Here is a 17,818-nt window from a genome sequence, read left to right on the forward strand (position 1 = left end):
ACAAACTGAATTGTGCTACAGTTTCCGTCTGTCACTCTAGTTATACAATCATAGGGAGTTTTAATAGTTTAACTGAATTGAGCTGTTTTGCTATTTTTTTTTTTACTTTAACTTAAGCTACGTTGATTGATAATGATGGGTCCTCTCCCACCTATCTTTACTTAATATTTAATACATCTATTGAAGCTTAAAAGTAATTCTTTTAGCCTCCTATTAATTTTATCTGTCAAGGGACGTTCATCTTATTGTATAGCCCGATAAGTGGTCCACGTTCATTCTCTCTTCTTCCTACTCCCCGTCATCATGATGTGATGAAGTTAGCAGACGGATTGTATAAAACAGAGATGCCCAGATATGTAAATCCACCAATGGACTAATTTGCATTCCTGTAGTCAAGGTATCTCAATGTTTGGTTCATGCTGTAGAGATGTATCTTACAAGGGCACAGGGGGACAAAATAACTTCAAAGATGTGTTTGCAACAGCTGCTCACCTTAAGTCCACTGCAGTCTTACAGACAAGTGGTCTGAGTGAAAGGAAGTCCTGTTTTGTGCTGCAATGCTGCAAAAGTCTGAATGACTGTAATAACTGAGCCTCTTGAGAGTGCTCCCCTTGGGAAAAATCTGATGCAGGTTCGTGGTGTGCAGAAGTTTGGACTGCTGCTAGCATACTGTAGCTTACCCAAGACAGCCTCCTATATACAGTGTAGTAAGTAATTGTTGAAAACATAAGGAAATGGAAGCAAACATATAAATATTAACAGAGATTTATATAGAATATTATTCCCTAATAGTATACAGAGAAGTGACTTTAACTACTTTTTCAAGGTTAAGCATCAGTCATAATTAATCCATTCCAAGTTATTGGCGGGGTTGAGTCTGGCTACCTGCCACGTTTGAGTTGCTCACTGACACACATCCCATGTCATCTCCACTGTGGCCCAGTGAAACCAGCTCAGATGGCTTGCACCTGCGGCATGGCCTCATCTCCCGATCAGATAATTCGCCCATGAATAATGGAGAGCTGACCAGTGAGCAGAGATGTGTAACAAGTGTGACACGCATAAGAAGAAACAAAAACAACTCACTACATGCCTAACAACTTCACTGAGCTCCTCAGAGACTATTTTCTCTCTCCTTATCATGATATCTGCCTCTCAGATATCTCCCTTAATCCGTTACAGCATCCAGATGCAGGAGTCTGCTTATACACCTTCCAAAGGGTCTGCAATTTACAGTGCATTTTAAAGTGCTGAGTGCTGCAAAGAGGTCATTAAATTATTACTGGGTAGCAGAGTACAAGCAGTGTCCAAGAGCAGAAACATTGAGAAGGGTTATTGTTTTTCTTTACAGTATATTCAACTGGACGGTGCCTTTCCTCTCTGTCCTGGCCTGCTTGGTCCTGACAGCAGCAACAGTCATTTTGTATTTTATACCACTGAGGTACATTATTTTAATCTGGGGTAAGTACTCCACCGTGTCTCATTTGCATGCAATAAATACAATATATACCTACAGAATGAAATCAAACAAGCTTTAAATGACTTGTTACATAGACAATCAAGTGCTGTTGCTTAGAGTTGAATAAATATGCTATGAACTTCTTAAAATTACCATTTTTCCACCTCCGGGTGATCCAATGATCTGCTTTTCTTAGGGTTCTTTATAATGTTCCAACAGCACGACAAGAAGAGCATTAGTCTAGATAAGCTACTTTCAATTTTATTATTATTCTGCAGGAGAGTAATTAGCTTCCTGGTTCTGGGTCCCCCAGTTGGGAAATAGTAGGGAGTTGACAAGATGTGTTTGAAGAGCTGGACCATGGAGGTCTGGACCCTGGGAGCCTTTTGGGTCTTAACTCCCCTGCAATCAGGAGGAGCAGTGTGCCCAGTACCTCATGGTCCAATAGGAGGCACTGAGCATCTCTTTGTGTCATGGGTTGGCAAGTATTTGTATGAAGGTGCATCATGAAGTAAAAGAGGAGCTTTTAAAAATGAAAACTTTCCTGGTGGTGTTATGAAGAAGAGTAAGATGGTCTTTCATAAAAGGAGATGGCATTCCAGCTGCTGAAGACTTTCTTCATGTCAAAATGGCCTTCTATCTTATTTAGCGTGATAGCTTTTATCTCAGCCTTGAGGTACAATGGCTGAGAAAATAGTGCAGGTAATCAACACTGAACCACTGAAGCTCAGCCCCAGTGTGGCTCTGGGCTGTAGGGACCCGCCCTGTCTCCCTTCCAGGGCTGAGCCATCTGCTGCTGTCTTGGCTCTCCTGAATGCAGAAAAATGAGGGAATGAGAAGGTGGCAGTACAAAAAGCCACTCTTGGGCAAAAAATAAATGAAATAAAGGATTAAATCAAACAAAAGAAAGGGCAAAATGGAAGGAGAGAAATTGCTAGGAGTAAAAAGTTCAGTAACAAAATATTGCTGTTCTTGTATGGAAGACATGGTGAGTACATGAAAACTATACATCCGTTCAACATCATCTAGACTGACAGGGCCTTCAAATATGATCCATGTTAAACAACTACCCTGTGGCAAGGCCTCAAAAGACCTTATGGTATTTTCTGTTTTTTAAAAATCAGGTACACAGAAAATTGTGTTGGCATTTTGCTACAAGTATACGGCTTAAAAGCTGAATCTCAGACGTGAAGCAGGTACATTTCAGAGAGAGGAGAAGGCTGGAGCAGCCATCACATTTGAAATCACTTTCAGGGAAACTACTATAAGATTTTGGACAGGGGCATGATGGAATTGAATGCTGTATTATGATCCTCAGACGCAAGCAGCATTTGAATTTTTTGGCTATTCTTTAAAATGGGTTAGCTGATTTTCTTCGTCTAATGATCCTTTGCTCTTCTACCACACCTTTACGTAGCCACGCTACTAGTTGCTATTTCTCAGTGGGGAAGTGGTGGCAGTAGGGTGTTAAGTGACTATATTGGCATAAGGGGAGAGCTGGGAAGGGTGCTCAGGCCTCTTGCTTTCTTGTCCCGGTCCATGTAATAAAGATGGTGCTGGCTGAGGACAACTCATCGCTCCGTTTCCTCAAAGGCAGGAGAAGAGAAGACCTCATGATCTCCACAATAACATAAGCAATATACTCCTATGGATCTTCTCCCACCAGGGATCACTTCTGGCAGCTGAAGCATAACTAAGTCCATGGAGAACACTGATAGCGCTGTTGCTGCAGTTAATAAACCAAATTATTCACCCTGAGACCAAAATAAAGTAAACCTTGTGATAAGTTTTTAGTTTCCTACAGCATCGTAATAAGACCAGCTTGGCGAATCTGGTTCTGTAAACAGAGGACAAGCTATAAGACATGATGGGGAAGGGAAGCTTTCATTTTCAGAAGAAATGGAAGGAAAAAAGTCTTTATCATCCTGCCCAATTCTTTTCAGAGCCCCACCATTCCCTAGGCATGAGGAGAGGGAATGTCTTTGGTCATGTAGAGTAGCAGATTTAACAGTAGTCTCAGCTGCAAATTTGTATGTTCTCCCCACAATATCCCCCAGAATAAATGCATGCTGCAATCTTTTTTTGCCACGTTGTTGACAACAGATGATCCCCAAAGTAGAGAAATAGCTTTATAAATAATGCCCTCTACTTTTTCCAGGAGGCACCTGTGAATGGTTCCCCATGACAGGGAATATGTGTGTGGCTTTAAGTCTGAGGCACTGTTTTCACACTAATTTTTACTTGTGAATTCCTTTTCCTTTTTTCACCTTGCCTGAACAATTTAGGATAAAGGGAATTGAAAGGGGTTGCATTATTTTGTTTGCTTTTTTTTTTCCTAGGCATAAATAAATTTACTAAGAAGCTTAGAAATCCCTATGCCATCGACAATAATGAGCTACTAGATTTCCTCTCCAGGGTACCATCTGATGTTCAAAAGGTAGGTAATGAATGGCCACCGCCAACAGAGGCAACAAGCGGCACTAAGAGCGGCTGGGTGCTCTGCTTGGCGAATACGATGCCAGTGCACTTTTGAATAATGGAGATAAGGAATCGGGGAAAATCCACAAAGGGAGGGAGGGGAGGGTGTTAGAAGAGAGGGGAGCCAAAATCCTTTGTCAGAAGGATAAAATGATTGCAGAAAAATTATCCTGAAAAGACTTACTTAAAAATGATCTGGAAAATCACCCAGCATGGTTACTGAACTATGGTTTCCGTCACCTTTCTGCTCTGGTATTTGTACGATGGGAAGAGAAAAATAGTCTTTTTGATAGAGATAAGCATCCAAAAGGAATTGCTGAATTCTCCCTTTTCTCGAGATGGGGGGGGGAGGCATTATTTCCGTGACTTTATGCTTGCTGTGTTTTTTTTCATATCAGCTGTCCCTCAAAATTCTTCCTTCCCACCCACCTTGAATTCCAGGCCTCCCTTGGACTATGCTTTGCTCATCTTTTTCTTTAGAGAAAGCCTTGAGATGTGTATAAAATACTCTGCGGTTGATCAGATCAATCTTCTACCATTATGGAATTACAACTTTTAATCTAACCAGAATCTATCCTCCCTCAATTTCAGTCAAGTCTCGTCTCTTTTCATATTTCTTTTAAACAACAACGCTGTCTTCAGTAGTCTCGCCTATCTTCCTGGAAATGATTTGAACAATAAGTCCTTTAGAACGTCAAGATCTGTTTATTTCTCTTGGAGGAAGGAAAATAGCCTTGCTGGGTAACGAAGCCACAAGATATAAAGGATTCTTTCTTTTGTTTTAATCAACTGAATCTGTGTCCTCAGGCCCTGATCCCGATGCCCTGGATCCCACTGATATTGTACCTTCCTCTGTGAATCGTGGTACTTTCACAGTGAGGTGCTGCTCACTGTGAATAAGGGGATCACAATCTCGCCTATAGTGATTTTACTCTGTTGGAGACAGAAAAATAATTGCCCACATGCAGGGTTGAGGCATCTGGTAGAAACAAGGTTGGAAAAGGCTTCTGGTGACATTTATTTCAAGAGGCCACCAGATTGGTTGATGGCAGCACTAATAATTTGAGAGAAATCTCACCATAGACTAGTGGGAGGAAAAATGCTAAACAGAAATGATCATAGAGACATTAAGCTTCAGTGTATTTTTATTTTTTGTCATTGCTCTTGTAGAGCATGCTGGATTTGCAGTGATGGTTTGCATATGCCCTTTTAGTGTTTATGTTTAAAGATAAGCTGCTTTTCTATTTATGCTTTATTTAACATTTACTTTTATAAAATTTCCTTGAGTGGTTTCTATCATTTTAGGATCCTTTGAGCTCTCCAGGGAAAATGATAACCATTTTCTGTGGGAGGAAAGATAAAAGATCCTAGGATGGGACAAACCTTCTCAGAGTTTTCCACCAGTGCTAAAAATAGTGAGTCTGTGTGACAGCCACATGCACATGAAAAGTCATCCATAGCAGCTCCAAAGCCCCTCTGTCTGCTTCGTTTTACATGCTATCAAAGCATCATCATTTCACTATGGTACTGCAATGAGTTAGATATTACCTCTGTCTGTACATTAGCCATTTACAACCCACACGTATTTGACAAAAGACAGAGGAGGAGTGAAAAAGATGGCACATTCAGCAAAAGTTTCCCCATGATTTCAATGGGAATACTTTTCTGTAGCACAGCAGAGAATTTGGAGATTACACCACTCTTGTCAGTTTATCACACATGTTTTAACCATTATATTGTATATGAAATTGTTTTGAAAGGTAGAGGCAGCTTTGTCCAGGCTCTATTTGGGAAAATATTTTCCTTTTTTGAAATCATTAAATATGTCAGCATCCCAAGGTCCATGTACAATTTTGACAACTGTCATCTTACTGCATATTGGGATCCGCTTGAATTGAAACTCCTAAGAGAAGTTTATTAAACTTATAGGTTAATGCCAGAAAGATAAGAAAAACAACTCCCAAACCAAAACAAACCCAAAAGATTGAGCCTACATTACTGAAATCAGGTAGAACCCCATGTATCTCATTAGAAAAATCTGCTTTTAATATTTTCGTTTCAAGAAATGATGCATGACTTCTCAAATCCTTCCTGCAATTAATCCCCCATGTTCCTGTGTTTAGAAAATGATTCATTACTTTTGAACCTTCCTTAGTTTCCCTTGGTTTGTCCTCAGGGAGCCATTAACACACACTGTAGTGAGCTAGAGTTACCTAACTGCAAACGTCATGTCTATTTGTTTTTACAGGTGCAGCATGCTGAATTGAAACCATACAGCAGCTCCAGTCCCATTAGGAAGAAGCGGAGTGCGCTATAGGATGCAGCACAATTTCGGAATGCAGCGTCTCCCTCCATATTCCCCACATGTGCACATGCGCTTCCCCCATCCCCTTCTTCTTGCTTCAGAACAACACTACAATCACTGCCACAGACTTTTTTTGTTTTTTGAAGATGTGGGTTTTGATAAACACCTATCTTGGATTGTCTTTTTTGGGTTGTCTTTTCGGCATGGAGTCGTAGACCAAAAAAAAGCAAGGTGAAACGTTATGAACTAGTTTGTGGGGTGGGGAGGAGAATGGGAGAGAATGGTGCAGCTGCACCTTTTTTTTTTCTTTCTTTCTTTTTTCCGTTCAATTGCAGAAGCAAGGCTGGATGTGGTAGCACTCCCTGTTTTATGTAGGAAGAGATAATTCCGCTTAGTGTAGCAGATCAGCTGAGCTGATGCGAGGAGCTCCTCTGAACCAGTTTTTAACATATCCAACAGATTTACATTAAGATATGAAAACTATTCTTTTCTGAGTTAAATCACTGTGCCTAGAAAGGTTTAAGCTCTGAATTAACGAGCCTTTGATACCCATCTTCTGTTCAAGCAGTGTACATTTTAAAAAGTTTTTCATCATAATTAGCAGAAAGAGCTAGGAGCTCCAACAGTATCTCAATATTTCATCCAGCACTTGTGGGTTTTTCTTTTCCCCCTTTTTTTTTTTTCTCCTTCTGCTTTTAAAGCCCACCCTGTGGTTAACTCTTTGGATACTGGAATCATTGGAGATCCATTGCTGGCAATGGATGCATGAGAACCTTCTGCCATGAAATGATTAAGAGACTGTAGAAAAGCCTAACTCACTGACCTGAAAAGGCTCTGTTGACTTGCCTTTAATAATTCCAACTCATCAGATGTTTTCAGCATAGCTGTTGTTTTCCTGTCTAAATCCAGAGGGGTCAACACTACAGATCCAAGAGAAGAAACACTTTATAGCCTTAAAGAAACAAGTGCTTGTGCAGAAAGAGAAGCAGGGTGCCCAGAGATGTGGTTGTGCAATAGTGTGCAGGCTTTGGTCCACCACTGATGTCTCATTGGAGTCTTTCCTGGTAGTTCACAAGGAGAGGATCAGAAAGTGAAGTCATATGGAAACTGAGCAATGAAGAGACAGGAGAAAGGACCCCGTTTTTTATTCTGAGGAAAATGTGATTTCTTATTTGCTTACCAATCTTTTAGCTATTGTGCTTTTGCTTTATAAAATTCAGATAACCAGCATTATCCATGTTGTTTGACTGGGGAAACTGAAACACAGAATCATATGTAAAACTGCTTAATTTTGGTAAGAGTGTAGCCCTTGGTCCTTCAGGTGCTGTAGGATGTTAAGGGTCTTTTCCAACCTTAATGATTCTATGATTGTATGTTGTGGGAGCAATTTGCCACCACCAGAAGTCATTGGCAGCACGAGAGCTGGAGTTGCTTCCTGTGATTCCCAGGCAGGGGTTACCACCAGCATCCCCTGGGGGTGGTTCACAGTACAAAGAAACAGAGAATCCTGAGAGACAGGTTTCTTTTTAACAAAAGATGACTTTGGAAGTAATCTAATTAAAGGTAAAACACGTAAAACCTTGGTTATGGATCGGTGATCCAAATGGAGTTGCACTATGTGGTTCAGTAATGCGATCTTGTGGGCCCGTTGCATGAATTTGAAGAAGGAAAACTAACACCAGAGTATCTTCCACTGCATTAGCAGCCAGATTCAGTGATTTTTTTTCAAGAAGTTTCTTTTTTAAAGTAACAAGCCCCACTGTGCCTTTGAATAAGGAGAGGCACATTTTGATAGACTTGATTGGTTAAAGAATGTATTTTTTTCATGCAAAGCTGTGTGTAGCTGCAAATGGAAAGACAGAGAAAAGATTATCCTGGTTTAAAAAGCCACAAAAATGCCTCTTTGTGTGCACGTGTGCTTGTGTACCCATGCATATACAGAGTTGTGTATAAAGCAGAGTACATGTATAATGTATTTATAGGCAAGTGTGGGGGGGAAAATGGGTGAATATACAGATTTAAAAACCTTGAAAATGTTTATGAAAAATGCCAAAGATTCTAAAGCTTATCATCTTGTGTCTGTTCTTCTTCATTTTATATCTTTCCCGGCATGTCTCTCTGGCTGAGCCAGATCTCTGCATGATTTGATTTACTTCAAGTTAATGAAGCTGGTTGGAAAGAGCCTTGTAGAAATTATAAAATCTCCAGTAAATCTCCTTCTTGTACATACAATAGATGTCCATGGACCCCTTTTGTTAAACCAGTTTCTCAATCTTCTGTGTAAACAATGCCTCATTGTCTTGCTTTAAACTATCATCTGGTTTTTCATACTGTAGTCTTGTCATTTTGTAAAGACCAAAGTCAGACATATTTAAGCAGGCTTGTGAGATCTGATTGTTGGTTTGAGTGAAAACATTAAACTGCAGGAAAAATTGTTTATTTATTCAGAAGTTGGGACTGATACTTTGACAGGTGTGGGGGTTTTTTTCCTATAAATTTTTCCACATGGAACTGATTTCTGTTCAGGAGACAGGGTGTTGTCTTTTTTTTTTTTTTTTTTTAATGTAGACATGTTGTGTTTCAGAATAATTTGTATTAGATTGTTATGCTGCAGACATACCAAATGAAGGGGTTTAGATGGTCCAGTACCTATATATGTTGTAATGAGCTCTTTGTTTTGATAAATGCTGTTGAAATGCAATAAATATTTGAGGTTAAGCTAATGCTTTTAATTTATCTGGATTAGGAGATATGTTTCCCATTCTTTGCAAAATGCTTACTGTGCTATAATATTTAGTATCTGACTAGGTAAGCAAGTACATCGCTTGACAATGCAGTATAACAACTAATGCCAGAGGTTACTTGAAATGGAGACTGTGCTGCAGCAGGAGATGAGGTAAAGCCTTATCCCACCTGCTTACAACTATATTGTGGGATTTCCTAGGCCCTACCTAAAGGAAAGGAGGGTTATGTGCATTTACTGCACGGTCCAGTAATCAAACTCTTTATGCAGACTTTTCATTGGATTCTTAAAGCAAGAATATTAGTTGATACATATCTCTCTGTGTCCATTTGCCCATGCGAATTACCGGTTTTTACATTGTTAAACTATTCAGTGTATAGAATGGAAATTATAAACTTATATTTTTAATTTAAGGTAGTAATTTCAGTGCAACAATATGTACGTTTGCAGTCTAAAGCCTCTGAGACCAGAAGGCATTCAGAAATTTAAATCTAACTATGGGTCTTTTGGATGACTGTGGATTACAGAATCATGGAGATATCGGAATATGCCTAAAAATGTCCACTACCTGTACATTGTGTAAATAACCGGATTTGACATATATGTGCAAACGAAATGTGTACTAATGTTTGCCCAAACATAAGCTGTTACTGCAGGTTGGTTTCTTGAATAATCATGAATAGGACTGAGGACTCAGCTCCCCTATAGATCACTGTCAGTAAAGCTCAGTCACTGAAACGCACCTTGTGGAAAGCAAGCAAACAACTGAATAAAGCAAAGTCGGTGGAAATGTCATGTACCTTTTCTTTTTTTCTGCTTGCAAAGCTCTGATTTTAACCTTCAGCCATAGCCGTTCCTCCCTCTGCTTCCCCCTCAGTCCTCTCCCGAGCCACTCACAAAGCGGTGGAGAGCTCAGGCTCTGCCCTGCTGACCAGGGGCTCCCACCGGAGAGCGCTGCCCAGCAGACCAGCCACCCTGCACCCATTTGCATGGGAAAGTGCTTGTCCCCTAGAAATAAGACTGGCTGCTGCTAATTCAGTGCCTGGGGTAAGAGTACTAACAACTCCCTGAATCGGACTGTCCCACTAGAAAACAGACACTTGCCATTTAATTTCCTGTACTCTACATGGGGCTACGTTTTATTTTATTTTTTCATTTTGGAGGGCCTGATCCTGCAGGCATTACCACAAGTGGAACTGGAGTTATTTTCCCATCAGACCAGTAGGTTCACACCAGGAAGGAATTTGGCAGCTCTGATGTGTTAAGAAAAAATCAACAAAATAATACATTCTAATCAAACCTTAACCTTTAGATTCTCCATCCTTTAAACTAAGCTGATAGACTGTTTGTGAAATGTTAGCTTTGACTTTAGAGAGAGACTATGGCATGTGTTAGAAGTGAGTCCTGTTCTGACTTAATATTGTACGTGTATTTTATCTGTGAATCTACATGTGTCAGGGCCCTGGTGCATCTACCCCTTCAAATCGCACAGGGACATGATAAGAATATCTGCACTTTAGCATCCTTAAAGTTAGCAACTCAGAAGGAAGCTGAGGTACTACAAATGACTGTTAATCTGCTGTATTGCAGATGGAGTGTTTTAATTGTTCTCAAATAGGCATAAGTTAAGCCAGGTGAAATTCCATCATTTTGGGACAAAGCCTGACAGTTTATTAGTGGGGAAGACCCTCAGCAGCAACAGTAATTATTTAGTTCAAGGAATATGTGAGTAAAAGATACATTTATGATTAATGTAAACATTCACAAACATTTAGAAATAACGTTGGAGTGAAAAAAGAGTCTCTTGAGATTATAGCGTTTTTAATCTACTTTTCTGTGTGATGCTTTGACTTAAAACAGTGCAGCATTTCAAGAGAATTTGGAAGGTCATTTTGTTTTGAATAAAAGACGTGCTCTTCTGACATGAATCATGAAACTGAGCATGGGGAAGCAGGAGGCAGCATTAAAGTCTCGGTGTTTGCAACAGCAGCAGCACCTGGGCGGGCATGAGTTCAAGCTCTCAGCGTGGCTTTAACCTGAGGGCTGGTGATTCTTGTTAAATTTTAGGTAAAGGAACGTTGCCAATCAGTTTCTGTGTGTTGGATTGAACACCTGCAATTTCCCTCTTGGCTGAACAAGATGATATGCCTCTTACGGGGGAAGAAAGTAAGAGCTGCAAAACATGCTAGTGTAAACTTCATTTGCACTGATGTCCTAGTGCAATGAGCCTTCTAACCTCCTGAGGACTTCCTTGCAGAAGGAAGGTAGGACAGGCTCATAGACTGGGCACATACTTCTGGTTCTGGGTCTTCCAGGGCCAACCATGGTCAGATTTAGATGGTCAACAGATTGTGCCTCACACTGGTGCCGATTAGCTGCTAGAATGGCTCCATGAAGCCATGTGCTCACAACTAGTGCATTTAGAGTGGCCTTCAGCCCACAAAGGAAGGATAAGGCACCGGGCTTCAATGATTTGAGGAGTAGATGGATCGGTACGAGTAGGGAAACTGTGCTAGGGACTGCTTCCCCAGGGAATCTGGGACTGCTTAGCTAGGGATTTCTCCTCGACACCTGATTTGTTGTGATCAAATTTCTAGCAGATGAATGAAGAATTTTTCTGCTCTTGACCTCTGTGTTTTTGGTAAGTTACTTTTATGACTGGGAAGAATATTAAATGTTTAACTGTCACCTACCAACTGGAGATGATAAAACCTAAAGACTTGGGACTTACACTTCTAAATGCATGGTCAGCCTAGATTCTCCTTCAGTCCCAAAGGCATGTGGGGATAAAATGGTGCTGGATCCAATCTCCTTCAGAGAAGTGCAAAGTCTGCTCACCAGTATTGTTACAGTGATTTCAAAGATGCTGGCAAATACTTCAGTTGCATCCTCAATAGCAGTAAGTGAAAAAAAGAGGGTTTGTCTTAGTGACACTATCCTTTATTCCTACTGTGGTTTTGTTGTTGTTTTTTTGGTTTGTTTTTTGTTTTTTTTTTTTTTTTTTTTTAAGGAGATCACCTGAAAAGAAGCAAACGAAAATGCATTATTTTTATTTCTTGAGCAAATACTTGCTGCTACTTCTATTCTAGCTACTGTACGTGGAAGATGGGATTTGACTGCTTCTAAGGTCCTGAGTCTGTGCATAACAAAACCATTTATTATTCACTTGCTCAGTACTGCCATCTCCCAAAGCAGAGTAAATATCTTGTCTTCATTTTCAAGTGGAGATGCACAGTGGAAAGAGCATATGTTCCTACAGACAAAAAGAAACTGTTAGTTTCATTGACTTGTGTGCTAAATTTTGCTTTGATCATGGCCATCTGATTTCTCACTCCACCTTCTGTCTGCCTGTGGTCAGCTCACTCCACAGAGTGAGTATCTGGAGCAGCACAGAAGCTACAACCTTAGAAGGAAGGGGCAGGGAGGTGGGGATGTCTCCCTCCATCTCTGGCAATAGACGACTTTACTGAAAGTCAATGCCATTCCCTTGCATTTATCACTGCCACTCTTGCTCTGCATATTTTTGGTATTCGCCATGCATTGTTAGCAGTGATTGTCATGTAATTAAATCACTGCTCATCACAAGAGCCTATTTTTATGCTGAGATAAGCATCAGAAGTCTGCTGCAGCGTCGCCCAGATCAATAAAGATGTTCCCTGTAGGATTACAAATAGTCTGGGGTTGTACAGGGCACTAGAATTAATTAGGAATGATTTCTCTTTTTCTTTCTTCTTTCAATACATTTTTAATTGTTTATCCATTTTCGATGGGCTTGTTTTTAACTCTACCATGATGGTCCAGATGCTTCTGTTCAGACCTTTTGAGGATGATATGATACCAACTTGGGCAATACCATTTGCTCTAAGCAGTCACTATTATCATCATGTTTCCATAGCATGTGCAACTATTGCTTCAAAATATGTTTCTGAATGAGATATTTGCATCTCAGGCTTTGCACTTGAGATTACGGTTAAATGGGTTTGTTAAGTGGTTGAACTAGGAGATCCAAATACAATGCATAACCTTCAGGTGCTATACTGAACATTCTGGCATTTTGATTGGAAGACCAGAAGGCAAGTGAAGAAACTTGAGCCGTTTACTGAGGAAGCATTTGCCCAAGGTTGCAGAGCAAGTCTGTGGCAAAAAAAGGATTAACACCCTGGATTATTGTGTTTTATACTTTCCTATTCTCAGCTGTCCACTTTCCTTTGCCTTGTCTTTAAATTTTCTCCTACTTATGTGCCAAACTGGTTTTGCCACCCTCCATGGGGCATTGATCCAACATAAGGATCTGCTGCTGCTCCCTGCCTGCTGACCTGTCCTACCCACAGGGAAGTCCAGGACTAGAAACAGCCCTGTGTTGGAATCCTGCTGAGAGAAGTGTGTGCAGACCCCAGGAAAGCTCCTTGAGTCCCATTGTCTGCTGTAGAGGTAAGAGCAGATAAAAGTTGCAAAAAATCATGAAGGACAGGATTATTCAAAAGAGTTCTTTAAAAAGAGGCTAACTGGAACAAAGTCAATTAAAGTGTCTGGGAGCAGGGTAAACTAAAACAACAGTGTTGAAATTATATAATATTGACCAGGTACACAAATAGAGGCTGTGGACCATCTGCGTAGGACACTACAGTGAGACAGAAGTTTCTGGAGAGTTTCTAAAAACAGGGTGTTGGTGTCCACAAATGAATGAGGCATAGGGAAGGTGAAGGTCATCGTTTTCACTGCCCTTCAGTCAATTGGCTGAGTGCCCTGTCCTTCTCATCCAGCATCATCAAAAATGGAAATGGCTTCTTCAGCTGTGCTGGGGAGGAGTGTTTGCCTCCTCGAAGGCTCAGGGAAAAGGTAAATTCCTCTCAGGGAACAGACCCAGTGTCAGGATTCCTGTAGGGAAATGTAGCCACTTCTCTAGACGAAAAAGAAATTAACAGTTGAGTGTTTCGCACTTGCATTGCTGTACTAAAGTGTCATTCTTCATGATCTGCACCTGAAGTGCACTGAAGTCAAATGCTTACTGAGCTCAAAGGCTTTGGATCAGTCTGGCTACCTCTATGAAAGGGATAAATAGTGGCCAAATTTGCTGCTGATAAACTAGGTGCACCTAATGCAGAGAGGATGGCGATGCACTGGAAGAGCTTTCCTAAATGCAACATGGTACTCTATGGAAATGATTCTTCTAATTGGGTCATGTCCACTGCCAAATGAGGGATGAGCAGCAAACATTGCTGTAAGCAGCTCTCACGTGATTGTGCATGCTTTATATTCGTGTCAGCTTGGACGAGAGGGCTGGAGCTTGTGCTTTGCTCTCAATCATTCTCTCCACCTCATTGCTTCACAGGGGTGAAGATTAATTGGCCCTCAGTTAGTGGCCAGCCCTGCTGACATTATGCCAGGGTATTCCCATTTTCTGAAGAGCAGAAAAACTTTGCCTTGATTCAGTGGCAAAGAATTGGGCAGCAGCTATGCTTCAAAAAGCACAGGGATCCTCAAGAGCTCCAAGCTGGTGCAAAGATGCTAATTTGGGTATAGCTTCACACAAAGGCAGTGGTAGGACCTGCTACAGCCAAGAGATTAAATACTTTAATTTGGACTCATCGGGATCCAAGACCACAGGAACCTATTGCCGGCCTTCTGCTTGCATCACAAACCAGCAGAACATAATGTCTCTGTAGGCAGTGGGGGTTTGGGAGCACAAAACTCAGCAATCCCCCTGCCACCTCAGGTAGCCTGGGATTATGAAAGCAAGGTTTGCATGGCATGTGCATGAGACCATGCCCACGCAGAGGCAGTAGGTGTTCAGCTCCTGCCAAAAATTGACCGTGCCCAGAGCGTGATACAATGCAGGCTCCTGTCAGCCAGCCAAAACCGATCTGCCCAGGATTTGCATGTGGCAGCACAGGAGAAGAGCTGGCAGCCCCTGAACATCTCTGGGTTAAAAGCTTGCTGTGAACCCTCTGAATGAGCCTCTTCTCATATGATCAGCTAGGAGGGAGCTGCTGCATAGCTCAAATTCTGCAAAGGTGGCACGTTTTCTCCCCCACTGCAGCATTGTGCACTGTTAGTAGAAAGGACTGCATCTTTCTTGTTTGTGCCAGAAGAGCACTGGCGATTTCAGCACTTAGTCCTGGCCTACTTCTGTACAACAGAAATTTCAAGCTTGCTGCTTTTCCAGTTGTCACCTCCTTCCTTCCTGGGAAAGGGCTCTGTGGGATTTCATTTGTCCCCTAAAGCTCTGCAAAGCTGCTGCTCACCAGAGGCAGCACCCAGGGGTGCAGTGTACAAACATGCTCAGAAAGTGAGTAGTCTGGGGACCCACGTGGGGCTTCTGCCACTTTTCCATTGCACATATGTAGCATTAGTCTTTTTTACAGGGGATTTCTTTCCAAATAGTTATTTTCCATTTTCTCATGTGTTCAGTCTTTTCCATCATCACAGTATGACTTGGATTAAGGTAATTCAGAACAGGAGAATCCTCCTATAAAATATATGCTTGCCCCAGAAATTTTTACCAGAAATAATTCTTCCCATTGCCAGCTCTTAAGGTCAGTTTGCTTGCCATCAGCCTTCCTATTTTTTAAATTATTATTATCATTATACTTCAAGTGTGTATGAGATAAATTTAACATTGTTATAAGTTTTGTTTAACTGCAGATTTTGGGGAATGGTTGGCATTCATGCTACGTCAAAATGCGTAATATTATGGAAAACTGGGCTACCTAACCAAAGGGAATATATGCTGAGATTTTTCCGTGAGCAGTTGTCTTAAATTCAGCAGGCACCATCCAAGTCCTGCCGAAGTTGATGCAACTCTCCCGTTGCTCTGAAATTAGCCCTGGACAGCATTGCTGGAGAGTCACCTCCATGGCCTATGCCGTTTGCAGTTGCATGGTTGCCTCATAGATAATTTGCAAATTGTCCGTGAACCATGTGTACAAATGTGTCTGGTATGGTGCTAATTTACTGGCAAGGTCTGGGTACACAGATCCAATACGCTGCTCAGGGGGAGCTTCAGCTGTGCCCGGCAGCCGGTTTAGAGGTTTGATTTCTATGCAGCATGTCAGGGATAGCTGACGGATGGGCTCAGCCTTCCCTTCACATGTGTTAAGAGATCTCCAGCCAGGTCAGGATTTGCCAGATGACCACGGTGGGGAAGGCATCCGAAATATTTCCATAAAAATAACCCTTCCACACCCCAAAAAATTTATCTAGTTTGTGCATGGGTGTTACAAAACCCTCGTTCAGGGCTACAGGACGTTGCTGGACATTATCTGTGCTGTGTTCCGGCTGAGTTTATTTTGGGGTGGTCAGAAAGGAAATCCCAGTGTAGAGGCGGGTGGAACATTTTTGTTGAACTGATGCGAAAAACAAAAATACCTGGCCATTTGGAAGGGTTTGAACTCTTAGCATAAGGTTCTGGGAGATGGATGAATGGTCAGAGAGGAGGTGACGGGCAGGGGGTCAAAGGTCCTACGGCATAACTCATTGCTGCGAGAAGTCCCTATCTCACAGTGAAAGTATAAGAACTGGCTGGCAGCAGTGTGACCTGTAGCAGTCAATTCATCAGAAGGATTTCCTGTCTGAATATGCAGATGTGTGCACAATTATTTTACCTATCTTCGCAAACACAGTCCACGTCCCTGCATGCTTAAATAAATCTTGGCGCTGTCCCTTTCAGAAGGCATTTCAGGTTCAGCTTGGTTGCCTGCATCCTGCATAGTTTTGTTCAGAAAAGTCCTTGCAAACAGCCCGTCTCCTCTTCCCTTTCCGCTTCCCCTTCCTCCTCCTCCCATCCCACGACAATCACTGCTGCCCAGACCCATCCTTCACTCGCACAAAACTGATTTCTGTTTATGGAGCAGCTGGCAGCACAACGCTCAAGCACTGAGCGATGACTAAGAAACAAGCCCACTTTTCCCTTAGCTGTCAGGAGCTTTTAGAAATAACACCCTCCTCTGAGGAAGTCAGAATAGCAACAGGAAAATAAGTAAAACCTATTATAAAACAGTTGTCCAAGAACTTAGGCACGGCGCGGGGTAGAGATCAATATGCTGTGAAGGTTAAATCTATTTTCACACTGTGTTCTATTTCACAGTTTAATGGTGTTTTAATGTGTCTGTCACTGAGCCCCCTTCATGTTATGCAGGTAGAGCCTTTACAAAGGAAAAATAACGTTGGCTTTACAAGCTTCACAGTAACATCTTATTTACCAACTGAGATCTGACGCGTTCCTCTCTGGAGATATGCCAGGGTTTGACTATTTTATTTTATTTTTTCGAAGACATAATGTGGTGTTGCATTTACAATAATTTTTAGACAGCTTTTGGGGAATGCTTGTAAGGATGGGAGTAGCAGGAGCATGTGTGTGCCTGTGTAGAAGGAACAGAAATACCTACTGTTGTTTGTACAAGCTGAACACATGGAGGATATGCAGAATTCCCAACCTTGAGTTTGCATCCAATCTGAAATGGTATATTTGAATGGTTGAACTCAGCTGACACTGGGATGTTGCACTGGGCTTGAAGACACCATGGAGGACAAAGCCAGTGGACAAAGAGAAGTGATCACAGCCCAAAGAAAAGATGCTGAGAGAGGGTGGGCTGGAAGAAAAGCTGATTTCAGCCTGTGCCAGTGGAAAGGATGAAAGGGGAGGGAGGGAGAAAGGGAGAGGGAGCAAAAGCAAGGAAGAGGTGTGGTATAAAATCCAGTGTATGTGAAATGCTACAGCACACATACAGGCCTGTCCTCAGTGTTTGGGATGAAGCAGTTTATATCTCCAGAGCTCGGCTCACACCCTTTGCCTAGAAGTAGAAGAAGGAAAAAAACATGTTCTGCTTTAATT

At 41.6% G+C, this 17,818-nt stretch overlaps 1 protein-coding gene across 3 annotated transcripts in view; it reads left to right on the plus strand.

Annotated features, from left to right (window-relative positions):
- The window catches only part of MCTP2 (multiple C2 and transmembrane domain containing 2), a 124,699-nt gene extending 114,936 nt beyond the window's left edge, over window positions 1-9,763 (plus strand). For all 3 annotated transcript variants that reach the window (XM_087744311.1, XM_009470055.2, XM_087744312.1), the window contains 3 exons: window positions 1,352-1,461; window positions 3,799-3,896; window positions 6,186-9,763. In XM_087744311.1, coding sequence (XP_087600437.1) covers window positions 1,352-1,461; window positions 3,799-3,896; window positions 6,186-6,254 — 277 coding nt within the window. In that variant the 3' untranslated portion in view covers window positions 6,255-9,763. The remainder of the gene's footprint in view (window positions 1-1,351; window positions 1,462-3,798; window positions 3,897-6,185) is intronic.
- Window positions 9,764-17,818: the final 8,055 nt, after the last annotated feature.

The sequence above is a fragment of the Nipponia nippon genome, unplaced genomic scaffold (genome assembly GCF_047370975.1).
Source record: "Nipponia nippon isolate SJK-2023a ecotype South Korea unplaced genomic scaffold, ASM4737097v1 scaffold_9, whole genome shotgun sequence".
Taxonomy (NCBI): domain Eukaryota; kingdom Metazoa; phylum Chordata; class Aves; order Pelecaniformes; family Threskiornithidae; genus Nipponia; species Nipponia nippon.